Below are 27,670 nucleotides of genomic sequence, written 5' to 3'. Positions count from 1 at the left end.
TATAAACACAAGTCTTTATGCTAGGGAAATACTCCAGTGATAACTTCTTTTTCCCACTGGAAAAATAAAAATGTTAATTTTGTAATGTTTTCTTCTGTGTTCATTTGAAGCAAAGGGATTGGCTTACGTTTTTCTGTACAGATAGTGTAATTTAAAAGTGTACTGCAAGTAACTTTCAAAAATGAGCATATCTAGATTGTGGGCTGTGACAATAATAGCCAGTGAAGAATAGGTCTGTTTGTCCTATCTGGTAATTTTAGATGAGTCAGCATTTTGATTAGTGTCCTATACTTATTGGGAAAACTAGGGTATACTAATTGAGTCTAAAAGGAAATTTTGGGAACAGGTGTGCCCCTTGTTTGACCAATTTTAGCCCATCTTTCAGTGTTCTCACCCTATCCATTTATTCTCCCTTTCCTCAGTTGTTTCTTGAACTCACCTATACTGCTTGCTTTAGTGATCTTTAAGATTAAGTGTCAGATAGCTAAAATATTGTACTTTTATTTCCCTTTCTTTAATCTTCCAGTGTTAGACACCTTCAGCCAGACTGGAGGCCTGCCCCCAGATCACTTTCAAAGGCACTGTATGGCTGGTTGTTAGAATTTGCACAAGAGTGACTTAGACTGGCTCTCCAATTTCTCATCAGGGGGGAAAGTAGTTGGGCTTTGCTGAGTGCCTCCTCGAGAAATCAGGACTTCAAGATTTTGGATCTTGGGGCACAAACCTATAATTTTTTTTTCAATTTAATTTTGTCCCAATGATATAATCTTGTCAACTTTTTACTATATCACTGCTTGTTATAAGCCGATAGGATCTTAAACTTTGTATAACTGCAATTAATTCCCAATTGTCACATATATGTTGCCTAACTACCTCCCTCCAACTTATCTGAACATTTCTACTCCAATGGCTTTATATTTGTGCACATCAAAAACATCTTATTGTTAAATATGCCACACCTTATACTAATCAGATTTCTTATGTAAGCAAGTACTTATTTTACTTGTTTACAATATTTTTCTAATTTTGTTGCAATTCTTCCTACTGTGGTTACCTATTCATTAAAATGTCTGAGGCGTGTATTGAGTAGCTCTTTTTTAAATGATCTGCTCTGATATGAACTGCGAAATTTGTTGTGATTACCTTGTAATAACCTTAAGCAGTAATGCTAGTGATTCCTGGACTGTTGCTGTTAGCTAGCTTATAGATAGGAGCAGGAGTTAGCCATTCAATCGATACCTCCAATCCATTTACCCGTCTTTGATCCATATCCCAACATAGCCTTACCTAACAAAAATCTATCGCTCTCAGTCTTGAAACTTTCAATTGATCCAGCATACACAGCCTTTTTGGGGCGAGATTTCCACTCCCCTTTGTGTGCTGAAGTGCTCCCTGATTTCACTCCTGCCGTTACAGAAATAGTGAGTGCTGCAGCGCCACCAATGGAGAAAGTATATATTTCAAGCATTACCTCAGCCAAGCAACCATAGCAGTTACAGCTAACATCCTCTGCGTGCCCCCCCAATAATCTTTTTGTGCCCCCCCCCCCCCAGGGTGTAAACTGGTTAAGGGATTCTTGCCAAGCATGCCGGCTATTTCTGCACGGCATGCTATATAAGCAAAATGCGTCTCCGGGTTGGACAGCAAGTACACCAGGTATGGTGGTCAGTGCGATGCAGTGAGGACACTCCATGATTGCCCCTTTGCAGGACATCAGCAAAGTATGTCTGTACACGCAAGAGTCTATCCATAAATCATTCCTTTTAATGGGTACAACTCTAGCTTTTAAAACTAATTCCAGATGAGGCATGGTTTTTGCAATGAAATTATGCTTCTATGTTCCTTTTCGGTTGTCTGTTAAAGCGCTATTTCTGATTCAGATTAGATTTATTTGCCATATGTAACAATTACAATGGAATGCTTGTTCCCCGTAGGGACGCGTCAGCTATACATACAGCGCCGCGTTCAGAGTCAATACAATGGCTTCCCGTGGCAGTGGGAGCACGATGTCCCTCAGCCGCTCCGTCCTCCTCTTCACCGCGGCCTCCTCCTCACTGTTGCCGGCTCCACGTGTGGTGGCCTGCTTCTCCCGCTCTGGCCGCCATGCCCGGCTCCCCTCCTCCCAGCCGGACTGCGAGTTACCCGAAATGGAGCTGCTGGCCGACGTGCTGCAGCGTGTCGTGAGTCTGCTGCTGCTGCTCGTTGCGCTGCGCTCCTCTGCCCGACTCGCCGAACACATCGTCGGGATGTTAATGCTCCAATGCGGCCTCCTCTTCACTGTCGCTGGCTCCACGGCCCGGGGCCTACTTCTCTCTCTTTACGGGTCGGCCTCTGGCCGCCATGCTCGGCTCCCCTCCTCCCAGTCGGAATTCCTTCCCGCCGAGGAGCTGCCGGCCGATGTGCTCCAGCTGGTCGGCTTGGCTGCTGCTGCTGCTCATCGCGCTGCGCTGCCTCTGCCCGACTCGCCGAGCACCTCGCTCCGGTTGCGGGAGCGAGCGGCGAGAGCTGGCCCCCCGAAACAGGGAGAGCGATCTCAGCACTGGACCGTCACAGCCGCCATCTTGATATTGCTGGCAGTCAATGTAAATGACATACCGCTGTAATTAAATTGGAAAGTGCTTCGAGTTTATGTAATTACATATATAAGCAAAGAATGATGAAATCACAACAGTTGAGATCCCAAATCAGGTCATAAACTTCAAGCCCCATTTTACCCCTATTTTCATGACTTAAGTTAATTGAAATTCTAGTATTTGGGTCGTGATGTTATTTTACCAGGTGCTTGCTGTACAGCAATAAAGCAAGAAGCTGCTAAAATGTGTGAAACATTGTTGAAGCCTCTTAATGGGCCACCTTTGTGGCAAGCAAATAGTTTTTACCTGAACAACCTGAGTGAGGCATAGCTTTATTGTATTTGTGCACTACATATTTAAATAAGTTTTAACACTTTCTTTTATGCTGTCTTCCTTTTTCCCTCCATTCTTGACCTTTCTGTCTTTTATTTAGAATTCTCTTCTATTTCTAAATGTATATTGTATTTTTCCTTATTGATGTTTAACTATATTTTCCAATACCACCCTCCTCCCCCACTTAGTACCACTGTCCATTCTGGAGGTGGGACCGACATTATCAAAAGTTAGCTGAAAGGGGCTGGGACAACTGCCAATTGAGGCTAAGTACATTAAAGATTAACCCGGTTGTTTAATTAAAATGATTGCAATTAGCTTTTGATGTCTCAGCATGGTATCTGGCATTCGCTCGTTGAAATGACTTAACAGCCCAGTGTTGTGAGTCACTGTCAATGTCTTGTAAGTGGCATCCAAGGGTTAAAAGTAAGCCCCAATATTGATGGACAATTGTAGAACAAGTTAAAATGGAAGTCATTAAACTATCTCCAGCAGTAAGATTACATTTAAACGTTAAAGGTATAAAACGTGCCTCTTGAGCCCCTTTGGTCAGTGATTACCATCGCAGTGGCAGTAGGTTCAGAATCAAACTGTGTACTGCACCTCTTTAAAGTAATGAACTGGTTTCGGTGTTACCTTTGAATCCTACTTATTAAGAATGTGTTTCTATCAACTAACAGTTTTTTTCAATTGAATTGATGTGTGTCTGAATGTTGGCTTTCAGAGAATGTTACCATTAACTGTATTGTACTGTACTTTGGACTTGGTGATCTATAAAATGCACTGATTTTTTTCTCTCCTGTTTTTTAAAAAGATACCGCAACTGGCTTGACACCATTCTTATACAGTTTAATCACGATGGTAGTGAATATTTTCAGTCAAGTGGCAGCTTCTAAAATCAAAATCATTTTTTGTCCCCTATCTGAGTTGCAGGGTTATTCACTGTATTTTATATATTGTGTAAGCTCATGATACTAGGCAGTGATGTTGCATCACAATTGACCGACTAGATTCCTAAAGTTTAAATAATTTATGATTAGATAGTTTTCCAATATATTGAGAATGAGAGAGGCAGTGATGATGAGGAATCTTAATGCAAAAACATTCCCACCTTTGAATTTCCTAAATTTCTCTCTCTATTCAGCCGTAACACCTGTAGAAGGTGTGGGGGTGGGTGGGAGAACAACACTACTGGTGGGTTATGGAACGGCAGAGGCCTGGAAGTGGGTGACTTTAATACAAAAAGAAAATACTGCAGATGCTGGAAATCTGAAATAAAAACAGAAAATGCTGGAGATACTCAGCAGGTCAGGCAGCATCTGTGGAGAGAGAAACAGAGTTAACGTTTCAGGTCGATGACCTTTCGTCAGAACTGGAAAAAAGCAGGAAATGGAACAGATTTTTAAGCAAGCCCCTACACTTGCTTAAAAATCTGTTCCATTTCCTGCTTTTTTCCAGTTCTGACGAAAGGTCATCGACCTGAAACGTTAACTCTGTTTCTCTCTTCACAGATATTGCCTGACCTGCTGAGTATCTCCAGCATTTTCTGTTTTTATTGGTGACTTAATATCCTGCACCACTACCCAGCTGAAAGGTTTTGGAGGGTAACCAACTTTAATGATATGAGTTGGAGGGTGGATTTTTATTAATGTCTGGAGTGGGGGAAAGAAAGAATTGACAGATCAGTTAGCAATCTGTTTAAATTGCTAAGTAGCACTAAATATGAATTGGCATGAGTGTTTTGAACTTTTTTCTAGGCCCCCGCCCACGACTATTCAAACTTGATCTCAAAGTTTGGAATGTCTGAAAATATTTTAAATGCCCTAACTTTCTCTTTAGTACATTGCACATCGATAATTTATTCTGCAATAGTTATGTACATTTTTACCATTTGAATTTAATTGAAATGCTGTTAAATATCTGTTGTGGTCAGCATTGTATGTGAAGTATGGTAGTAAAAACTTGTTCAAAATTTTTGAAATCCTCCCACGTCACTGCACGCCAGAGCTTTGTTGCACCACAGTATGTCTGTTTATCCTAGTACAAGCTTATCACTTTCAGAAACCCTCTATTTTTGCTCAAATCTGGTCTCCTTTTGAAAATAGGCACATCAGAAGCCATTTGTATATGCCCTTTGTGTCTAAACACTGTTGAATCACCCCAATTTAACACGCCTTATTGGATTGTCACTAGGTTTTTTGTCAATCTTTTTACAATAAGTGTGCTGGAAACAGCTGCTGTAATACACTATCTGCATAAATGTTAAACATTAATTTTGCCACCTCAATAAATTGTGTTTTCACTCAACTTGAATTAGGGACTTTGTCTTATCTGGCCCTTGGTTCCTTTTGATAATAGATATGCTGAAGAGCTAGCGTACATATGCTGTAGGAGTTATCACCTCTAAGTTTAAAAAACGCTTTTAGATTTTAACCAAACTTCATAAGTGACTTCCTCTCATCAGACACTGGGTTCCTTTCGAAAATGGGCATGCTGGGAACTGTCCGTGTGTCCCGCCTTCAGAAATCAGGTAGGGACCTTCATTGTCAAACGGCACCAACATTCATTTAAAAAATGTCTTGACCTATGTGATTTTAGTTGAAGCACGTTCAAAAATTAAGTATTTTACCATGTTCTGATACTGATTTGACACACAAGGAAAGCATCCATGACTTGATAGAGTTCTGCAGCAGCTTCTTAAAGTAACTGCACCAGACTAAACGATTGAAAATCAAAAAATTTAGAAAATGTTGTGTGCAATACTTAAAATTTTTGTTCTATGCTGTCAACTATTGATGAGAATGGTTAAGCTAACATTTGTGATTATTTTGTACTGTGTTTTATGTTTAATCATTTGCATCCTTTATGAATTGGCTGTATGTTAAAGGCATTGTCTTAAAACTGCCTGTTGCATCACAAGACAGTTGCCTGTTCCCTGAAAAATGTGAAAGTTTTAAAAACAGGAATTTAGATGAAGTTGATGTACTTTCATCGCCACAGGAGCAGTTGCTTTTCCAAGCATGATCTATCTATTGAAATTCAATATGGCTGTTCCTACCATATTGTATTTTGGTTACTCCAATGACATTAAAAAATTTTAACGGCACCAAATTTAGTGCCTTAAAAAGGAACATAAACTCGTGATTATGTTCTTCCTTTCATGGAATATTTTCCTTTATTTTAAGTGTAATTGTGATGATGCTTTAGCTGTTACTGTAGCTAGAACATAGTGTGCTCATTGATTTGAGCCTGCTGAGTTATGTTCAAATATATATTGCTTTGTAGGAATTACTAACATATATCATTGATTCAGGCTTTCATTTACACTTCGTGTGACGTTCTCAAATACCACTTGGATCAGGAGAGATGAACTTTATATGTGGAGTACTCTGTTATAACCTTTTACCTGTGACTGTTGTTGGAGAAAAGATGTGGCAACTTGAATGCCCTAAATAAATGAGCGCAAGATACTTAGATAGAGGAATGAGAAAAACTGAGGTGGGGAGGGTGAGATTGAGTAAAGAAATCACTGACTTTGCCTTTGGGAGTTTAATTTCCCTTTAACTTATTATGCCGATTACTTTGGGAAAGAGATTACAGTGGTGAAATATAAAATACCTAGTCACCTGCGTTGGCCTTTTTGTCATCTCACTACTGCGATAAATGTTTTTTTTTGTACCATTTTTTCTTACAAAGCACATCATATATTAAAAAAAATTGGATTGCTGTCATGAAAATCAAGTTGGCTACCCTTTATTAATGTAGTTTCAATAATGGCGGTCCAATTTTGCATCAGATTTCATGCATAGATGCATTTCACTTTAATTAAGTTCTTAAAAACTGGTTGCAGTGCTGAAGCTCAGCTTGGCTGTACCTGCCATTTTTTTTGTAATGACTTCGCAATACCTTGTCAAGTTTCATAGACGTGCACTAAATTAATTTAGGATGTGCGTGCTGATGTGTTGTGTTGCATTCTTCTGTTGGCACAAATGATTCTCTTAACTTGTCTTGCTGAACAAACAATTTATTATTCTTGCATGTATTAAACTTTTAATGTTAATTTAGATATATGACCATCAACTTAATACAATCCATTAAGGCAACATTTCAGTTCATAATATTCTCAAAATTTCTATGACATAGTAGCGCAACAAATCACTAAACTGCAATAGAAACTCAGCCAATCATTAATTCTCCAAATTTCAGTCACCTTGCTTTGCAACTATACACTTTCTGGCAACAAATCTTGCTTTGCAACTACGCAACATCTGGTAACAAAACTTTCTGATGTGGGAGGATTTTCTTAGTTTGCCCAAAATTATTTTGATTATGGCTTGAATGCCCAACAGACCTTTTCCACCTCCCGATTAATCATTCTGGAAATAGTCATGTTCTGAATACTGTTTGTATTAATTTAGAATTGCAACTTACAGTATCTGTTGCATGTTTTGTGTACATTTCACTATGCTTAAGCCACAGTGCAATAATTCCATAGCTTCCTCTTTCAGTAAGTTTTATGCCTGGGCGATGATAGTGCCAGGATATAGAAACCCCCCACCGCACTGTTTCTCCCCCCCACCCCCCCCAGCCTAGAATTTAATCTTTTAATTGCAAAGCAGGAGAACAGACAGAGTCTCATTGTAATGGAGATTTAGAAGAAATGTGTTTGCAGAGGGTATCCTCCATTGTAATAAGAGTTGAGAATATGGACTTAAATAGCAAATGGCTGCACTAATTGTTTGAAGTTGGATCTATACTCAGCAACAGGAAACTTTAGCAGATACATGGATGAAAGTGAAATGCTTTAAAACCTAAGACAAATTATTAATCTATCTGGCTTTGTTTCAAATGTTGCACTTCTAGTGAAGATAGCTTCTGGGTTTGAAGCTACTAAAGGTTATACTGTGTTTGCTGATTACAATCTGCATTCATTGGTAGGTCAAGAAATGCCTAGTTTTCCAAATATATCAGCAAGTAGGTCTGAACTCTTCTAAATAGAATTCTGGTGGTGCATTATTGACTCAAACTGAGAGTTTTCATGTTAAGTTGCAGTAAGTCACCTACACTTGCAATTGTTTTTCTCAACAATAAATCAAATAATGATTTATATACATGCAAAAAGGTGTTGCATTCTTAATATTTTTGGGGGGGGGGGGGCGTGTTTTGAACCTGTGCATACTCTCTAAAAAGGATTATGTTGCTGAGGTTTTTCCTGTTGCTGGACTAGACTGAACAGCCTAGTACCAGGAAGTACAGATCTAAATTTTTGTGTGTCGGGTACAATCTCTGGGAAGGAGAAAGTAAATCCATTTTAGCCGCAGATGATTAGCAGTCACTACAAATTGAGTGTTTTATAATGGGAGCACTGGTTTCCATTAATTTGAGGTGATCCTTATGGGTCAAACATAACATTAGTGTTTGCATTTTTTTAAAACAATACTTGGATAGTTTCACTACATCAGGAGTTGCATTCCATTCACTCACTAATGTGAATTTGAATGAAGTATTTTTGCACTCTATATATGTGTTTGTTCACTATCATTAGATTCTACTGTATTCTGAAAACATTGTACATTTATATTTCTGACGCTGAATGTAATATATAAAAAAACACATCCAAGTGTATCTGCTTTTTAAAAAAAAAAAGAAATGTTGGGCGTTTGTGTGTTATGTTCACCACCTTAAATTTCAGCTCTTTGTTATTGGTGTATGTGATTTTTGTCTGTTAAAGTTGAATTTGGCCAAATTCTTAATTTTAATGATTGAAACTCGGCTTTTAAAATGTGAATACTATATTAAAAGTTTTGCATATAGCATGCACTTCCTGTAAGCATCACACTGACCTCTCGTCACACGTTAGTGGATCCTCTGACTTGCTGCAGGCAGCGGCAGGAGAGATCTATTGGTATATACTGAATTGATTGTTAGGAATTGTAGGTGCTGAGAATTTGAAAACAAGTTTTGTATATTGTAACATAGTTAATTTAAATGAAAGAGAGATAGCTATTAAAATATGAGCATGTGTTTGTAACTGAAGGGGGAGATGGTAGATGAAGGTAGACTAATGTAAATAAGTGAGCTGTAGATGTAAATAGTGCAGTGCAGTTGTTAAAATGGCCTTCCTGCTATGGTAGCTTCATTTATATTTTGGTGCAAGTGGGAAGCTGTAGTTCGCATTGCTATATGGGAGCTTTTAGCCAAGTTCCACTCACGCAGAGTGAGGGTATCAAAGAAAGTCTTTTGATTGAAGAGGGTCACTAGGGCATCTTTTTCAGGTAAGAAGTTTGAATGGGAATATATGCAACATGTATTTCCGTTTCACATTTTTAAATTAAATTACTAGCCTAAGACACTAAGTCAGATGCCATCTGTTTTATTAGGATGAGAACATTATACCATGTAGCATTCTATTGCAAAGATGCAACTACTTCTCTTCAAGGCCACAAGTCCAACTGCTGTTAAGTAAACACAGGGTAAAGTCAATCTGAGTTTAATTGTAGATTGAAAGGTGCAATGACTGGTTTTCTCTTTTTTTTTTCCAAAATTGTTTTGCATCTGGAACGAAGTGTGATGTCTGCTGTGTGATGGATATGTGCTAGATGCAATACTTTTATTTCTTTATTTACTAGTGGATCTCCCATGGCACTGTCAGGTTGGCACTGGCAGCCTTGCACTGGACTTTTGGAGCTGGCCTGAAGAAAATCATATGGTATCCGCTTCAAAAGTGCAACCTAACAGGATTATAGGTGATTCTTAACAATGAAGCAGGGTTTTGAGTATTTTGACTTGCTGTGATATTTAAAGGTGAATCAGTGGCTGCTTGGGAGGGAAAGTTGCAAGGCTCTAATTCAATAGAGGTTCTGATGACCAGAAGACTGAAGTTGCAGTAGCAGCAGAATCCTGAAATGAATGAAGTCTTTGTACATTCCCTAGTTAGTTGCTTTTATTTAACATGCAACTGTCATTTTTTGTTAAAATTTTAAATGGCTGGTGTTACAGTTTATTTGCTTTGGGGCTATAAAGTGATTAAGTGATCTGATGAATCAACATGATAATCCATTCTAATCTAACTGAATGGATACTGTTGAGTGGCCAAAAAAAGTCAGATTTCTTGCAGTCAACCTTTTTAAAGGCTGTCCATTTCTCTTTCATTGGTACGGGGCCAGTTGTGTGGAATTCCTGCAGGCACAGACCAGTTTTATGCACTGATGACTTCACATCAATGCTGGAACCAATTTAGCTGCTGGGTAGGTTGAGCCTGGTTGAGATAAGTCCCTTGCTCAAGGGGATTACTCATGTTGAAATGTTTTGGAAGTGAGGGGATTTGGACTGGGGAGTCCCCGGTTGAAAAACTAACATTTAAAAACAGGACCATATGAGCCTCAAGTGATTAGTACAATGGTATAAAAAGGTTGATCGTAGTTAATAGTAGGACACTACACATTCAGTACATATTACAAATGTACTATAGTGAAATTTGAAGCTAACTTGGCTTTGTTTGCGTGATGTAGTTGGGATGGTGACAAAGCCAGCAAATGAACAGTCCCAGGACTTCTCAATCCATAATGAGGATTTCCCTGCACTTCCTGGCTCCAACTATAAGGATCCAACTTCAAGTAATGATGACAGCAAATCTGTAAGTATCTGTGAAAAATTTTAACACTAATGATCTGTTTAAAACTTTGAAAGCTGCATCATGTTTAATAATTGCCACTTAAGTTCAAAGCTGTAAAGAAAGCCATTCACAATAAAACCATACTCTTTTTTTTAAATGTTGAATTGCAAAAATACAAATTCTTAGAAAACACAATTTGTACATTGAGGCCCTCTTGTCATTTTTATAGGAGACTAGTTTATTTCAGCAATGTACAGAATTGCCAGTTGAAGTTTGTGTTCTGGAAAAAGAACAAATAATAGGTTAGGAGGGCAGACAAAGAATACCTAAGACTTTGCAGTCACTTGTTGAATTATTCTAACTACAAAATTACATGCAATTATATAGAATTTACAGCACAGAAACCGACCATTCAGCCCAACTGGTCTATGACGGTGTTTATGCTCCACAAGAGCTGCCTCCCACTCTACTTCATCTCACCCTATCAACATATACTTCTATTCCTCATGTATTTACTGAGCTTCCCATTAAATACATCTCTGCTATTCACCTCAACCACTCCCATGTGGCATTGAGTTCCACATTCTCATCACTCTCTGAGTAAAGAAGTTTTTCCAGAATTCCTTATTGGATTTATTAGTAACTGTCTTGTATTTATGGCCCCTAGCTTCGGACTCCACAAGTAGAAATAGCTTCTCTTCATCTACCCTATCGAAAATATTAGGAAAATAAACAAGTGGGAATGTATTTCAAGGCAATTAACACATTCATGGGTTCCATTGTGCTAAACAACAAAAACAAAGTGGCAGAGCTTATCAACATTGCCTAAACACCTTTATACTGCATTAAGACATACTCATGGGTGCCTTATTACCCCAGTTTATATCATTTGCAATTACTCAGCTAATGAAACAATCCATGTCTGCATGCAGCAAGACCTGGACATCTTGGGCTGATAAGTGGCAAGTGAAATTCGTGCCATACAAGTGCCAGGCAATGATCATCTCCAACAAGAGAGAGTCTATCCACCGCCCCTTGATATTTAATGGCACAACCATCGCTGAATCCCCCACCAGCAACATCTTGGTTGTCACCATAGGCCAGAAACTCAACTGGACCAGCCACATAAATGCTATGGCTACTAGAGCAGGTCAGAGACTGGGTATTCGACAACCCATCCACCACCTTAAACATCCACTCCATCTACCACTGGCACATCGTGGCTGCAGTGTGTACCCTCTACAGGATGCACTGCAGCAACTCGCCACGGCTCCTTCGACAGCACCTTCCAAATCCGCAACCTCTACCACCTAGAAGGACAAGGGCAGTAGGCGCAATTGAACACCGTCACCTCGTCCCCCACAAGTCATGCACTATCCTGATTTGGGCACCTAGCGCCGTTCCTTCATTGTCGCTGGGTCAAAATCTTAGAACTCCCTCCCTAACAGCACTGTGGGAGCACCTTCACCACATGGACCGCAGGGGTTCAAGAAGGTGGCTCACCACCACCTTCTCGAGGACAGCTAGGGATGGGTAATAAATGCTGGCCTTGCTAGTGATACCCATATCCCAGGAATGAATTTTTAAAAACCACTTTACTGGGGAGATTACATTTAGAAATGTAGGAGCTGTTTCATATAAAGTAACACGGTTTTATTCAACAGTTTGCACTGGGATACGATAACTTGTATATAAATATAATAATTTCACATTATTTGAAGTTTGCAGACTTTCTTCATTGCTGCTTATTCATTGCATTTTATTTGTATATTTCAATTACAGAATCTGAATACACCGGGAAAAAATGTATCCAGTACAGACGGGCCCAAATTTCCTGGCGATAAGAGCTCGACGACGCAAAACAACAATCTTCAGAAAAAAGGGATCCAAGTGTTATCTGATGGTGGGTGGTTCTGTTTATTGTCAAAATCCTCACTTATTTGGAAAATATCGTGGAATGCGTTGAAGAATAATATATGTTGGAAGATCACTTGTTAGTGTTTTTTTTTCCCTCCCTCTTATTCAGGGCGAGTCACTAATATTCCTACAGGAATGGTAACAGATCAGTTTGGAATGATTGGACTGTTAACATTCATTCGAGCGGCAGAGACGGATCCTGGCATGGTACATCTCGCATTAGGCAGTGACTTAACAACACTAGGCCTCAACCTAAACTCTCCAGAGTAAGCAGCATTCCTTAATTTGCAGCTATCGTCTTCCTGCTATTTCTTATGCTAAGATCAGTCGCATTAATGTGGAAAGAGGACCGCACGTCATTTTTCCATAAAGCCACACTTCTGTTTAAATTTGCTTGCTGAAGTGCCAGGTGAGGATGCAGCTTATTCAGTTGAGAAAAGTTGATCATATTTCAAGCAAACCAGTAAATTGATGCTGGTGGGGAAAAAAATGTCATAGAATGGAAGAACGCAAAAGTATGCTGTAGCACATGATCTTACAATTGCCAGTAGTGTCCTCAGTTCTATGTCCTGCCACATTAAATTTACAAAATTCCAGTCAGTGCACTTGCTGTACAATGGCTAGAAAATTTTCCTTTTAATAAAATTAATTAATTTGATATAGATAGTAACCAGTACCCCAGAGCAAGTTATAGATTCAAATCTAAAAGCATTATATAATGCTTTTAAGCTGCTCAAATGTCATTCTTGCAGTTTAATGTACCTTCTGAACCTCTGCACTGAAATATAGCCTCGTAACTTCTTGGATAGGCTGTGCTTTTTTCCCAAAAACTATACATAAGGATATACTTTGCAAAACAGTGTATTAGGTGTTTGAGATATAGATTATGCTATTAGCTCTTCTTTGAACTATTTTAGATTGGAGGTTTCTCTTCTGTGTATCCTGCTTGTTCATTTGTGCCATTTTGCAAAGTTGATGGCCTGAAGGATTTCATCTTGTTTAACCATAGTTCTTTTGTTGTTTTTGACTGGAATGTGCACTCTAATGTTATAGAAAACATAGAAGATAGGAACAGGAGTAGGCCATTCGGCCCCTCGAGCCTGCTCCGCCATTCAATGTGATCATGGCTGATCATCCAAATTCAGTACCCGGTCCCTGCTTTCTCCCCATACCCCTTGATCCCTTTAGCCTTAAGAAATATATCCAACTCCTTCTTGAATATATTTAATGAATTGGCCTCTACTGCTTTCTGTGGTAGAGAATTCCACAGGTTCACCACTCTCTGGGTGAAGAAATTCCTCCTCATTTCTGTCCTAAATGGCATACCCTTTATCCTTAGACTGTGACCCCTGGTTCTGGACTCCCCGACCATCGGGAATATCCTTCCTGCATCTAGTCTGTCCAGTCCTGTCAGAATTTTATAAGTTTCAATGAGATCCCCTCTCATCTAAACTCCAGCGAGTACAAGCCCAATCGACCCAATCTCTCCTCATACGTCATTCCTGCCATCCCAGGTATCAGCCTGGTGAATCTTCGCTGAACTCCTTCCATGGCAAGAACATCCTTCCTCAGGATGACCAAACTGCACACAATACTCAAGATGTGGTCTCACCAAGGCCCTGTACAACTGCAGCAAGACATCCTTGTTCCTGTACTCAAAGCCTCTCGCTACGAAGCCCAACATACCATTTGCCTTCATAACCGCCTGCTGACCTGCATGCTTACCTTCAGCGACTGGTGCAGAAGGACACCCAGGTCTCGTTGCACTTCCCCTTCTCCCAATCTATTGCCATTCAGATAATCTGCCTTCCTGTTTTTGCCACCAAAGTGGATAACCTCACATTTATCCACGTTATATTGCATCTGCCATGTTTCTGCCCAATCACCCAACCAGTCCAAATCATCCTGGAGTTTCTCGGCATCCTCCTCACAGCACACACGCCCACCTCGCTTATTGTCGTCTGCAAATTTGGAGATATTACATCTAGTTCCCTCGTCTAGATCATTAATATATATTGTGAATAGCTGGGGTCCAAGGACCGATCCCTGCAGTACCCCACTAGTCACTGCCTGCCACTCGGAAAAAGACCCGTTTATTCCAACTCTTTGCTTTCTGTCTGCCAACCAGTTTTCTATCCTTGCCCCCAATCCCATGTGCCTTAACTTTACACGCTAACCTCTTATGCGGGACCTTATCGAAAGCCTTCTGAAAGTCCAAATATACCACATCTACTGGTTCTCCCTTATCTATTTTACCAGTTACATCCTCAAAGAATTCCAGTAGATTAGTCGAGCACGATTTACCTTTTGTAAATCCATGTTGACTTTGTCCGATCCTGTCACTGTTTTCCAAGTGCTCAGCTATTACATCCTTTATAATGGACTCTAGCATTTTCCCCACTACCGATGTCAGGCTTACCGGTCTGTAATTCCCCGTTTTCTCCCTACCATCTTTTTTGAATAGTGGGGTAACATTAGCTACCCTCCAATCCATGGGTACTGTTCCAGATTCCATCGAATGTTGGAAGATGATCAGCAATGCATCTACTATTTCTAAGGCCACTTCCTTAAGTACCCTAGGATGTAGATTATCAGGCCCTGGGGATTTATCGGCCTTCAGTCCCATCAATTTCCTTAACACCATTTCCTTACAAATACTGATTTCTTTCAGTTCCTCCCCTTCATCAGACCCTATGTTCCCTGACTTCTCTGGGAGGTTATTTGTGTCCTCTTTTGTGAAGACAGAACCAAAATATGTATTTATAATAATTGGTCTGCCATTTCTTTGTTCCCCATTATAAATTCCCCTGATTCTGACTGCAAGGGACCTACGTTTGACTTCACCAATCTTTTTCTCTTCACATCACATATCTATAAAAGCTTTTACAGTCAGTTTTTATGTTCCCTGCAAGCTTACTCTCATATTCTATTTTCCCCTTCTTAATTAATCCCTTTGTCCTCCTTTGTTGAATCCTAAACTGCTCCCAATCCTTAGGTTTACTGCTTTTTCTGGCCATTTTATATGTCCTCTCCTTGGATGTTATGCTATCCCTAATTTCCATTGTTAGCCACAGTTGAGTCACCTTTTTTGTTTTATTTTTATGCCATACTGGGATGAACAATTTCTGTAGTTCATCCATGCAGTCTTTGAATGCTTGCTATTGCCTATCCACCGTCAACCCTTTGAGTGACATTCCCCAATCAATCCTACCCAACTTGCGCCTCAGACCATCATAGTTTCCTTTATTTAAATTCAGGACCCTAGTCTCTGAGTCAGCTACTTCATTCTCCATCTTAATGAAGAATTCTATCATATTATGATCGCTCTGACCCAAGGGGCCTCGTACAACAAGATTGCTAATTAATTCTTTCTCATTACATAATACCCAGTCTAAGATGGCCTGATCTCTGGTTGGTTCTTCGACATATTGGTCCAGGAAACCATCCCGTAAACACTCCAGGAATTCCTCCTCCACAGTATTGTTACTAATTTGGTTAGCCCAATCTATATGTAGATTAAAGTCACCCATGATGACTGCTGTGCCCTTATTGCATGCTTCTCTAATTTCCCTTTTAATGCCATCCCCAACCTCCGCATTACTGTTTGGAGGTCTATATACCACTCCCACTAACGTTTTCTGCCCCTTGGTATTTCTCAGTTCTACCCATACAGATTCCACATCATCAGAGCTAATATCCTTCCTTACAATTGTGTTAATCCCTTCTTTAACCAGCAATGCTACCCCACCTCCCTTTCCTTTTTGCCTATCTTTCCTGAATATTGAATACTCCTGGATGTTGAGTTCCCAGCCTTGACCACCCTGGAGCCATGTTTCCGTAATCCCAATCAGATCATATTCGTTCACCTCTATTTGTGCAGCTAATTCATCCACCTTATTCCGAATGCTCCTTGCATTAAGATACAAAGTCTTCAGGCTTGTTTTTTTAATGCTCTTAGACCTATTAGAATTATTATTTACTGTGGCCATGTTTGACTTAAACCGTTGATTTCTCTGACTGCCACTTTTGTTTTTCTCCTTCCTATCTTTTTCTTCTATCCTTGTTTCCTTTTCCTCTGTCCCCCTGTTCATGTTCCCAACCCCCTGCCATTTTAGTTTAAATCCTCCCCCAGAGCACTAGCAAACACTCCCCCTAGGACATCGGTCCCGGCCCTGCCCAGGTGCAAACCGTCCGGTTTGAACTGGTCCCACCTCCCCCAGTACCGGTTCCAATGTCCCAGGAATTTGAATCCCCCTCCCCTGCACCATTCCTCTAGCCACGTATTCATCTGAAATATCCTTCTATTTCTACTCTGACTAGCACGTGGCACTGGTAGCAATCCTGAGATTACTACCTTTGAGGTCCTATTTTTTAATTTACCTCCTAACTCCCTATATTCAGCTTTTAGGACCTCATCCTATTTTTTACCTATATCGTTAGTGCTTGTATGCACCACGACAACTGGCTGTTCACCCTCCCCTTCCAAAATGTTCTGCAGCCGCTCTGAGACATCCTTGACCCTTGCACGAGGGTCAAATGACAAATGGGTTCCATTTTTGCTAAAAGCATTGTCCTGGTTCTGGCCTGTACGCTTCCTTGTGTCAGACTTGACCATGCTGCAGTGGGGAATTATATGAAGTATTAATACAGATCTGACCATTGATACTGTTGGGAATTGCTTCAGTATTAGCTTCTTACTTTGCTTTTTAACAGCTGAGAAGAGCTCCCTTTTATTAAAAAAGAATGTTGAGCCACACTGCTAGAGTAGCTTCTGATTCTTCAGTTAAGAAATTCTTAGGTCGTTGGAATTTATCAATATTTAAAGAAATGTTGAAATACACTTTCTGTAACATGGGTACATAGGGTCACATTTAGTGACTCAGCATTTGGCTGTTTTGTTAGATCAAGAATCTGTATGATTAATTGTCAGTATTTTACAGAAATCTCTATCCCAAATTTGCATCTCCTTGGGCATCAGCACCCTGCCGACCTCAAGATATTGGTGAGAATAGCTATTTTATCATGATTGAAAAAGACAGTGGATCTCTAATCTGTTTATTCCTTCAAAAACCTACGCTACTTTTAAATAACTGAGCACCAATCATCTTCTTTCACAGATTTTCATGTTCCATCGGAGTACCTAACAAACATACACATTAGGGACAAGGTGAGTGTAGATGTTAAATACTAGAAAAAGTGACCTTAAATAATGTAGATAATGCAATAGTTTTTATCCATCTCCGAAAGCTGAGGTGATAAAGCTGCTTAAATGCCAAGTTGTGTGCGTTTCTGAATTTATTTGCTCTTTGTTGAAAACTCTCCTGAGAGACGGATATTATTGCCAATTGCTCCCCAGTGGCTCGGTTGGCAAATGGACTGCCCAGCGTGCAACTAAGTCACGCAAGCAGTCCCTTTATTGAATCCCCAGTATGTGCTGCATTAGTTAATCTCAGATAGGGACAGAAGGAGGAACACTACAATTGATATCTGTGCCTGAGCTAGGAATAGGAAAAATTAGGCAGTGTTCCAGCCCAATTTGGAAATTACATACGGATACATGTTGGGTGAGAATAGTATTAGATTTGGCTGTGATGTACCTCACAGCCTGCTAACAGTCACTATCTAAGCCCACCTAAGAAGAATGACCTCCATGGCAAGGTACCACAGGGAACCCAGCATCCATGGACCAGATTTGGGTTTGAGTTGTGTGTTCAGGAGTACAGTTGTGAAGCTGGAGAGGCAGTACAGTTGCTGTTTTGTTCTGTTTCTGCTCAGGATGTGGGCAACACTGGCAAAGCTGCACTCATTGCCCATCCTTCATTTCCCTGAGAAGATGGTTGTGAGCCTTGTACCGCTGCAGTCCCCGTAGTGGTGGTGCTCTAGTGATGATATGCAAGCAATTGCAAGATGTTGACCCGGTGATGATGAAGCAATGACGATACATCTCCAAGGCAGGATGCCAGAAAGGGAACTTTGAGATGGTGCTGTTCTTATGACACTGCTGCTGTCGTCCTGGATTGTAGAAGTCACGAGATTTGGGGGTGCTGTTGAAGTAAGTTTCGCAAATTGCTGCTGTGCATCCAGTGGGTGGCACATACTGCAACCACAGGGCGGAGGGGACAGAGGGGAGTAGTTTAAGGAGATGGAGAAAAGAAGCCGGGAAGATCCTGAAGTTGTAAGCAAAGGGTTGATGTTAAATGGCAGAGTAGCTGATCAGGAGTTTCTTGATTGTTGCGGCTGCATCCATCCGGGTGAGTGATGAGTGTTACATCACACTCCTGATGTGAGCCCAGTAATTGAAGATTCTGCTGTATAGTCTGTAATTTAAAATTGAAATGTGCTGATTAGGATGTGTTTCTTCCATGTGGGATAATGTAGTGAAGTACATTGTTCCAGAGGTTGAAACAGTAATGGAACCAGTCATGTTATATCATCATCATCTTAACCCTGAGCATACTGTGAAGTGGTATTTTTGCTAAAAGATAGAGAGCTAGAGATTTATTCTTTTGGTGCCAACATTATTCTGGCAGACACCAATCAGAATTTGCTTTTTTCTTTAATACCAGGTTATGATGTCAGAATTGATGCTGAGAATTATTGTACTGATGGATGCATGGAATAGCTTAGTTTTAGATTGTATGCAGAACAATATGTAGCCAGAAGTGATCACAGGTCTTACTGCATGTTCCACGCATTGTGAGAAGACTGAGCAGTAAACCCATAAGCATTGTAATAAATATTGATCAAAGAGCACCAGCTGAATCTGTAACCTTTTCACCTTAATCCCTCACCAAATAACCGGCTGTGGATTTACCATCCACGTTTAGGGTTTATGAGATGCCTAAAATTTAGCTTGCTTGTACCATCTTACAGTTGCACAAGTCAGCCACCCATTAAGGGACATTCAGTATGCTACTGAGCAAGTGAGTTATGCTGCCAAATTCATTTAAGGAGACATCAGATAGAAAAATTGTGAACAAATATTTTTTATTAACACACTTATGATAACAGAATTACCATTATGTAAAAGCTAAACATTAAAGAGAGCGCTACGTACTTGAGCATGTGTAGTTAACTAACAGACTTCGTAACCCTACTGGTACAAAGGCAACTAACTCGGCATTGGCTGGGCTCTACTTAGTACAAAATAACCTTACTCATAATGTCCAAGATTGGCATGAAGTTGGCATGGTTAATTTATGTTCAGATTCCTTGTCTAGCTGACAAATTAAAAGCATCAAACAACAGGTCTGCCAGCTATGTTTAAAGTCTGCTCAGTGTATTACTGCTAAGCTTGCAGCTTGATCTCCTACAACCTCTCCTTCCAGTCAACGTAGTAGAGTTGGCAGTTTCGTCTCCCTCTGATTACTTGAGTTCACCCCTGGGGATGTCAGCGTAACGAATCTCCATCCGTAGATGAGCTATCAATTTCCTTCTGGTCGTCTGCCTATCATCTGGGTAGATTCGGCCTTGCACATCTGTTATACCTGGACTAGAGCTCGTTCAAATTTGTTTCTTTGTTCTCTGGGAGTCTGAACTCTTGCATACAAGTGACATATCTAAATATATACCTATCTCTGGCTAGACTTCTTAGACCTTAAGTCTCACTTTTAACACTCTTGGAGATCTTGCTTCATAAGCTATTCTTTTCTGGGCCAACTGAACTTTCTCCAGATTTAGCCAAGCCTCTCTGAATTCTTGTAACTTTTCTTTCTCATAACATCAGTCTGAAACATATGAACTACCAACTGCCGAGCCTTTGGTCCTCCATTCTCCACAATACTTCTGCAGCTGGTGATTTGCTCAACCACTCCCTCTACTTTGATGTCCTTGTCCCCAGTAACACCCTTACTCCTATTCTGGTTGTTCCCCCGGTATCGCCCCCATCTTTGATCCCTCAAGTCTAAAGGGCACAGAGTTGAGCATATCTGGTGCACAACTGGTTTAACCATCCATGACGAGGTCTGGCTGGACCACAGCAAGCTCTATCGGGTCACGCGTTCCTCTTCCAAAACTGCTTGCTACTTCAGGATCATCCCGGCTTCTTTACTCCACGACCAACTGTCTCCTTAAACCCCTCTCCTCCGACTTCAGTGCGCGGTGCTCATGAACTTCTCGTCACTATTTTGAGCACATCTGTTCAGCTGCCTCTGCCGCATTACCCCCCCCCCCCCTTCCTTTAGACCTGAGCCTGTGTCTTTCTCTAGTTTCCCTCCTATTTCTCCTAATGTCCTCTCTGAGCACATCTTGTCTATGAGCCCCACCTTCCCTTCCCTGGATCCTGTTTCACTAGGCTGCTAACCACCCAACTTCCCTTTCTGGCCCCTATGCTAGGTGACATTGTAAATGGGTCCCTCTCCTCAGTTACTGGTTCCTCCTTTTCAAAATCACTGTCGTTAACCTGTCCTCAAAAAAAAAAAAAAAAAAAAAAAAAAAAAAAAAAAAAACCCACACTCAACACTTCTATCCTTGCAAATTACCACCCCATCCCCAATCTCCCTTTTCTCTCCAACGTTCTTGAACATGTTGTCACCTTTCAAATCTGTGTCCATCTCTCCAATCAGGTTTCTGCCCCACTGAAATTACCTGGAGAAAAGTTACAAATGAGATCTTCTGTGACTGTAACCATGGTGCACTATCCCATCTTGTTCTTCTCCACAGCTCTGCAGCCTTTGACATGGTCAACCACACTATCCTCCTCCAATGCCCCTCGTCTGTTGGCCAGCTGAATGGAACTGCCCTTGCTTGGTTACACTCTTACCTGTCCAATCATAGCTAGAACATCACCAGCAGTGACTTCTTCCAGACCCAGACAGATACTACTGGAGTCCCCCAAGGATCTATCCTTGACCCCCTCCTCTACCTCATCTGCAATCTTCCTCTTGGCGATATCATCCGAAAAATTGGGTCAGCTTCCGCATGTAAGCTAACGACACCCACCACCTGTGTCGACCCCTCCACTGCCTCTGATGTCAGACTTCTTGCCCAACACCCAGTCTTGGATGAACCGCATTTTTCTCCAGTTAGAAATTGGGAAGACCAAGCCATTATCTTCAGCACTTGTCACAAATTTGGTAGACTCACCACCAATTCCATCTCCCTCCCCAGCTTCAACCCATCTGCTGCTGCTGCTGAAACCCTCCTCCATGCCACTGTCTCCTCCAGACTAGACTATTCCTCTCCTGACCGGCCACCTATCCTCCCATCTACATAAACTGCTGTCTATATCCCATCTTGCACCCAGTCCCGCTTATGCATCACCCCTGTCTTCAATAATCTACATCAGTTCCCGGCCCCCATAAACCTCAAATTTAAAATTCTGATGCTCATGTTTAAATCTTCATGGCTCTCCCTATCTCTAACCTCCTCCAATCCTACAAGTTCCCACTCCCCCAAGAACTCTGCATTCTTCCTACTCTGACCTCTTGTGCATCAACCTCTCCCTTTGCCCCACTATTGGTGACTGCGCCGTAGCACTTTAGGCGCTCTGCTTCAGAATTCCCTCCCTAAACTTTTCTGCCGGTCTACCTCCCTCTCCTCCTTTAAGACCTTCCTTAAAACCCATCTCTTTGACCAAGCATTTAGGAACATGGGAACAGGAGTAAGTCGTTTAGCCCCTCGAGCCTGTTCCACCATTGAATTAGACTATGGCTGACCTGTATCTTAAAAAAGACAGACTTGCATTTATATAGCGCCTTTCATGACCACCGGACATCTCAAAGCGCTTTACAGCCAGTGAAGTACTTTTGAAGTGGAGTCACTGTTGTAATGTAGGAAACGCGACAGCCAATTTGCACACAGCAAGGTCCCACAAACAGCAATGTGATAATGACCAGATAATCTGTTGTTGTTATGTTGGTTGAGGGATAACTATTGGCCAGGACACCGGGGATAACTCCTCTGCTCTTCTTCAAAATAGTGCCATCGGATCTTTTACGTCCACCTGAGAGAGCAGACGGGGCCTCGGTTTAACGTCTCATCTGAAAGACGGCACCTCTGACAATGCAGCACTCCATTTACCTGCCTTGGTTCTGTATTCCTTACCAAACAAAAAATCTATCAATCTCAGTTTTGAAATTTTCAATTGAGCTAGCGTCAACAGTTTTTTGCACAAGAGTTCCTGATTTCCACTACCCTTTCTCTGAAGAAGTGCTCCCAGACATCACCCCTGAACAGCCTAGCTCTAATTTTAAGGTTGTAGCTGCTTGTTCTGGACTCCTCACCAGAGGAAAAACCTACCCTATGAAATCCTTTAATTATCTTAAACATGTGAATTAGATCACCTCTTAATCTTCTATACTTAAGGGAATGCAAGCCCAGCCTATGCAACCTATCCTCATAATTTAACTCTCCTTAGCCCCAGCATCATCCTGGTGAGTCTGCACTGCACCTGCTCCAAGGCCAACATATCGTTCCTGATGTGCAGTGCCAGAACTGATTGCAGTACTCCAGATGTGGTCTAGCCAGAACATAATGCAATTGTAGCATACTTCCACCCCTTGGTATTCCAGCCCCCTTGAGTTATAAAGGCCAACATTCCATTAGCCTTTTTCATTATATTTTGTACCTGTCCATTAGCTTTGTGATTTCTGTACATGGGCCTTTAAATCTCTCTGCTCCTCGACAGTTACTAGCTTCTCACCATTTAGAAAATACTCTAATCTATCCTCCTTGGGTTCAGAGTGGATAACCTTACACTTCCCCACATTGAACTCCATCTGCTACAGTTTTGCCCACCTAATGGCCCTTGCAACTTTCTGCTCCCATCTGCACTATTGTGCCACCTAACTTAGTGTCATCAGCAAACTTGGATATACGCCTCTCTATTTCTTCATCTAAGTTATTGATAAATATAGTGAAAAGCTGAGGCCTCAGTACAGATCCCTGGCGGACACCACTAGTCACATCCTGCCAATTAGAGTACATTAGTCTCCTACCTCCCAACTAATTCTCTTCCCATGTCACATAAATACTGTGGCAACGAGAGCAGGTCAGAGGCTAGGTATTCTGCAGCAAGTGTCTCACCTCCTGACTCCCCAAAGCCTTTCCACCATCTACATGGCACAAGTCAGGAGTGTGATGGAATACTCTCCACTTGCCTGGATGAGTGCAGCTCCAACAACACTCGAGAAGCTCGACACCATCCAGGACAAAGCAATCTCGCTTGATTGGCACCCCATCCACCACCTTAAACATTCACTCCCTCCACCACCAGCGTACAGTGGCTGCAGTGTGTACCATCTACAAGATGCACTGCAGCACCTCCCAAACCTGCGACCTCTTCCACCTAGAAGGATAAGGGCAGCAGGCGCATGGGAACACCACCACCTCCAAGTATATCGCCGATCCTTCATCGTCGCTGGGTCAAAATCCTGGAACTCCCTACCTAACAGCACTGTGGGAGTTCCTTCACCACACGGACTGCAGCGGTTCAAGAAGGCAGCTCACCACCACCTTCTCGAGGGCAATTAGGGATGGGCAATTAATGCTGGCCTTGCCAGAAATGCCCACATCCCATAAACGAATATTTTTTAAAAATAGCTTGTCTCCAATTCCATGCGCTTCCACTTTTGCTAACGGTCTCTTATATCGGATATTATCAGATGCTTTTTGATCACCTCTCCTTTGGCTGGGCATCCATTTTCTTCTGTGAAATGCCTTGAGTGCTTTTCTACGTTAAAGCCACTATATAAATACAAATTCCTGTTTAGTGTGAGAAACACAATGGCCTGGAATTTGCGGTTGTAATGACGGCAAAACTGTGTGAAACTGACAGCGACTCCTAGCTTCCACACATGTGCAGGTAAACGCGGAAATCAAGAAGTTACTGTCAGTGTTACCCTGCTCCTCCACGGGGTGCGCTGTTGCAGCCTTTGCAGTTTCAATCAACACAGAATCAGTGATTTGACATGAATTTCAACTTTTTACGCACTATTCTTACTGGAAATGTTGAATGAGGTATAACTGTTTTTAATGGCGTACTAAGTCATAATTACTGTTAAACAACCTCTCTAGCCCTGAGAAATTAACTTTAGAAATATGGAGTTTCATTCCCTCCATTCCATAATAAATTCCATAGATTTTTTAAATAAAAATTTTATTATTTTAATGTTTGTTTATGATACTTCAGCTTCTACCTTAATCCCATGTGTATGTCCCAAATTTTATTTCGCGCTCTCAAATGATTATAAAGTGAATGATAATCAGTTCTTTTTTCTTCCTGGTTTGCTGTCTGAGAATTCTTCAATCTGATTGGCTGCTCAGCCTGCTTGATGATTTCACTGTGCCTGGATGCCATAGATCCCCTATACATGATGCCAAATTGAAACCGACGAAGGAATAGGGAAAATCGACAGCGCAGAGCCTGCTAAATCTTTGTGGGCAGCTTTCTTCGAGGTCAGCGGTGAGGGCCGTCCCTTCGCTGCTGACTGCAAAATCCAGGCCAATCTTTTATACATTTAAGTTGTGGATTTAAACCCCATTGCAGAGACTTGACTTGAGCACATAATCTAGGCTTTAATGCAGTACTGAGGGAGTGCTGCACTGTCCAAGTTGTGATGTCTTTCGAATGAGACTTCAAAATTGAGGCCCTTTCTGTCCTCTGAGGTGGGCATAAAAAGATTCCATGGCACTATTTGAAGAGTGGGGGAGTTTTCCTGATTTCTGACCAACATTTATCCCTCCGTTGAAACTACCAAAAACAGTAACTGGTCATTTATCTTGCTGTTTTTTGAGATCTTGCTGTATGTATAATTGGCTTCCATGTTTGCCTACATTACAACAGTGATTACAGTTCATAAGTATTCATTGGCTCTGAAATGCTTTGGGACAACCTGAGGTTGTGAAAGCCGCTATATAAATGCAAGTTCATTGTATTCAACTCCACAAGGTAAAACCAATTTTTCCACCTGTTCAGATAATTGAGAAATCGGAGTGATACATTTTAGGGCAAGAGTCACTTTTAGGTGCTGTTGATTGCATGCTAATAACGTACAATTTTAATTTTAAGACAAAAATCAGACTTGCTTGTAGCTGGTAATTCCTTTTACTTTCCCAGTCTTAAGTAATAGAAAATCTGGAGAAGGCAAGATAAAAATGGCATTTTTTTGACTCCCTCCTGGCCACGCTTATCTTGTCCAGACAGTGTAACCTATATGTTATCTCTGGGCTTGTGACCTTGACGGCCTAGGTCTACCAGCACAGGTTGTGAAAGATCCTTTGTCCTCAGACTGCTCTCTGACGTACCCATGATTCTTAGCATTAACTCTGTTTTCCAATTTTCAGAAAGATTGTTGCAAATGCCAATTTTAGTCTGTTTCTCCTACATTGTCATTTTTGCCATTGTGGTTTGTACATATTATCTGAAACAAGAAAAGATCACTGCATTGAAATCATTTCCACAAATCTTATTTTTGTAACTAGTCCACGTCCCATGGTGTTGCACACGGGGAGTCAAAACCAAGTCTTCTGGTGGTGAAGTTAGAGCGCAGGGGATAATTGAATGCGAGGATTTAGGCATAATTCAGTCCATATTTTAAAGCCGTACGTACTCTTCTTATATCAATTCCAAGTATTCTACTATTAAATACAAAAACTTGCAGCCATTTGGCAAACGGAGAACTCGAGTTGTTTGGAGTGTCGGAGTTTCTTTGCAGTACAGACGGAGGAACTGGGAGATGTAAAACTGATGTGCTATAGTGCCACCATTGGTGGAATGGTGTAACTACAGCACAACAGGTTTACATAGGCAATAAGAAATAACAACAGAAAATGCTCAGCAGGCCAGGCAGCACTTGCATTGATATAGTGCTATTAGCATAGAAAAATGTCCCAAGGCATTTCATAGGAGCATAATCAGGCGTAAATTGATAACCAAGCTAAAGAAGGATCTATTAGGAGGGTTGACTAAAAGCTTGGCCAAAGAGGTAGGTTTTAAGGCGGTGGGTGGAGAAGTGGACAAGTTTAGTGAGGGAAATCTGGACATGAATATTTTTATCATAGGAAAAGTTGTCACAAAAGTGTGACAAACATGAAGACAGGAACTAACGTTTTGTAAACAGGAAGTGTGTGTTTCAATATGATTTTTATTATATGGATATGTACTCTTGCATTGGCAGCTATATTTCATTTTTGCTCTTGATTTTGATTTGCTGGCAGTGGCCAGAGCTTTCTATGCAGATTATACATGATGACATCCACGTTGAAGTATTAACAATTGTGGCATGATCAGAGTGTGAATATTTAATGACATAATTTGTATACTTTTGGTGGTAATCAATTGAACATTTACAGGCACATTATAGAATTTATTGTGTTGATTATACCGTGTCACTTACCCTTGTACATAAAATATAGTTGATGTCATAATTTAAGGTTTCTAAGCATTATATTTAAAATGCAAGATAAAACTAACTAATGTAATCTCTTTACAGCTTGCTGCAATAAAACTTGCCCGCTATGGAGAGGACCTCCTTTTCTATCTGTACTACATGAATGGAGGAGATGTCTTACAGTTACTTGCAGCAGTAGAGCTGTATGTCCTTTTAAATGTATAACACATTTAGTTTGAACTAAATTTCTTTTTGGCATAACTGACGTTAAAATCTAATGATTCTGATTCATGATTTTATCAGTCTTTTAAAAATAATTTACCATTTGTTAGTCTATTTATTGGATATGTTTAATTTAATTAATATTCATACATGTCTTTTATCATATTATAAATGTTAGATTTAACCGAGACTGGAGGTACCACAAAGAAGAGCGAGTCTGGATCACCAGGGCCCCAGGAATGGAGCCAACAGTAAAGACCAACACCTATGAAAGGGGGACATACTATTTCTTTGACTGTCTTAACTGGAGAAAGGTTGCTAAAGTAAGAGCTGATGTGCTAATTGATTTTATATAATGCAGAAATTGCTGGCCTTCTATTGTAAAGGAGTCAGCTGAATTACTAACTTGATGTTTCTTTACGAGAGATTAAGCATCATCTGTTTGCTGGAAACAACCAATAAGTTTTTGTATGCAACGTTGTGTATCTTTTTTTTCTGCCCAGCAAATCTGAGCTGTGATTCTCTATAATAAAGACAGCTGAAATAGCCTAGATTTGTGTGCTGTTGTTTTAACCCTCGAAACTGCTGGATGCTCTTGCAAGTTCTGTGATCTCTAGGCTATCAATTTTTTGAAGATTTCAACTCATGCACTGAAGACTCATAGAATGTACAGCATAAAA

The 27,670-nt window shown here is 40.8% G+C and overlaps 1 protein-coding gene and 1 long non-coding RNA gene across 10 annotated transcripts in view; one reads left to right on the top strand and one right to left on the bottom strand.

Annotated features, from left to right (window-relative positions):
- Positions 1–27,670, top strand: part of cnot2 (CCR4-NOT transcription complex, subunit 2) — a 143,595-nt gene that overhangs the window by 109,639 nt on the left and 6,286 nt on the right. For 5 of the 9 annotated variants that reach the window (XM_086009347.1, XM_086009346.1, XM_086009344.1 and 2 more), the window contains 9 exons: positions 5,371–5,436; positions 9,536–9,652; positions 10,418–10,542; positions 12,304–12,424; positions 12,548–12,704; positions 17,379–17,440; positions 17,556–17,605; positions 26,871–26,971; positions 27,169–27,313. In XM_086009347.1, the coding sequence (XP_085865473.1) occupies positions 5,371–5,436; positions 9,536–9,652; positions 10,418–10,542; positions 12,304–12,424; positions 12,548–12,704; positions 17,379–17,440; positions 17,556–17,605; positions 26,871–26,971; positions 27,169–27,313 (944 nt within the window). Of the gene's footprint in view, positions 1–5,370; positions 5,437–9,535; positions 9,653–10,417; positions 10,543–12,303; positions 12,425–12,547; positions 12,705–17,368; positions 17,441–17,555; positions 17,606–26,870; positions 26,972–27,168; positions 27,314–27,670 lie in introns of those variants that run through there. The other 4 variants (XM_086009351.1, XM_086009353.1, XM_086009350.1 and 1 more) reach the window with 3 other exon arrangements.
- Positions 10,580–27,670, bottom strand: part of LOC147106336 (uncharacterized) — a 28,536-nt gene continuing 11,445 nt past the window's right edge. Inside the window, exons 2-3 of the long non-coding RNA XR_015081431.1 lie at positions 18,071–18,755; positions 10,580–10,801 (exon numbers count right to left, since the gene is read on the bottom strand). This is a non-coding gene — a long non-coding RNA (uncharacterized LOC147106336). The remainder of the gene's footprint in view (positions 10,802–18,070; positions 18,756–27,670) is intronic.

Source organism: Somniosus microcephalus, chromosome 16 (genome assembly GCF_052327205.1).
Source record: "Somniosus microcephalus isolate GS21.2 chromosome 16, FLI_Smic_1.0, whole genome shotgun sequence".
Lineage (NCBI taxonomy): Eukaryota > Metazoa > Chordata > Chondrichthyes > Squaliformes > Somniosidae > Somniosus > Somniosus microcephalus.
This window is presented reverse-complemented; position numbering and strand designations above follow the sequence as displayed.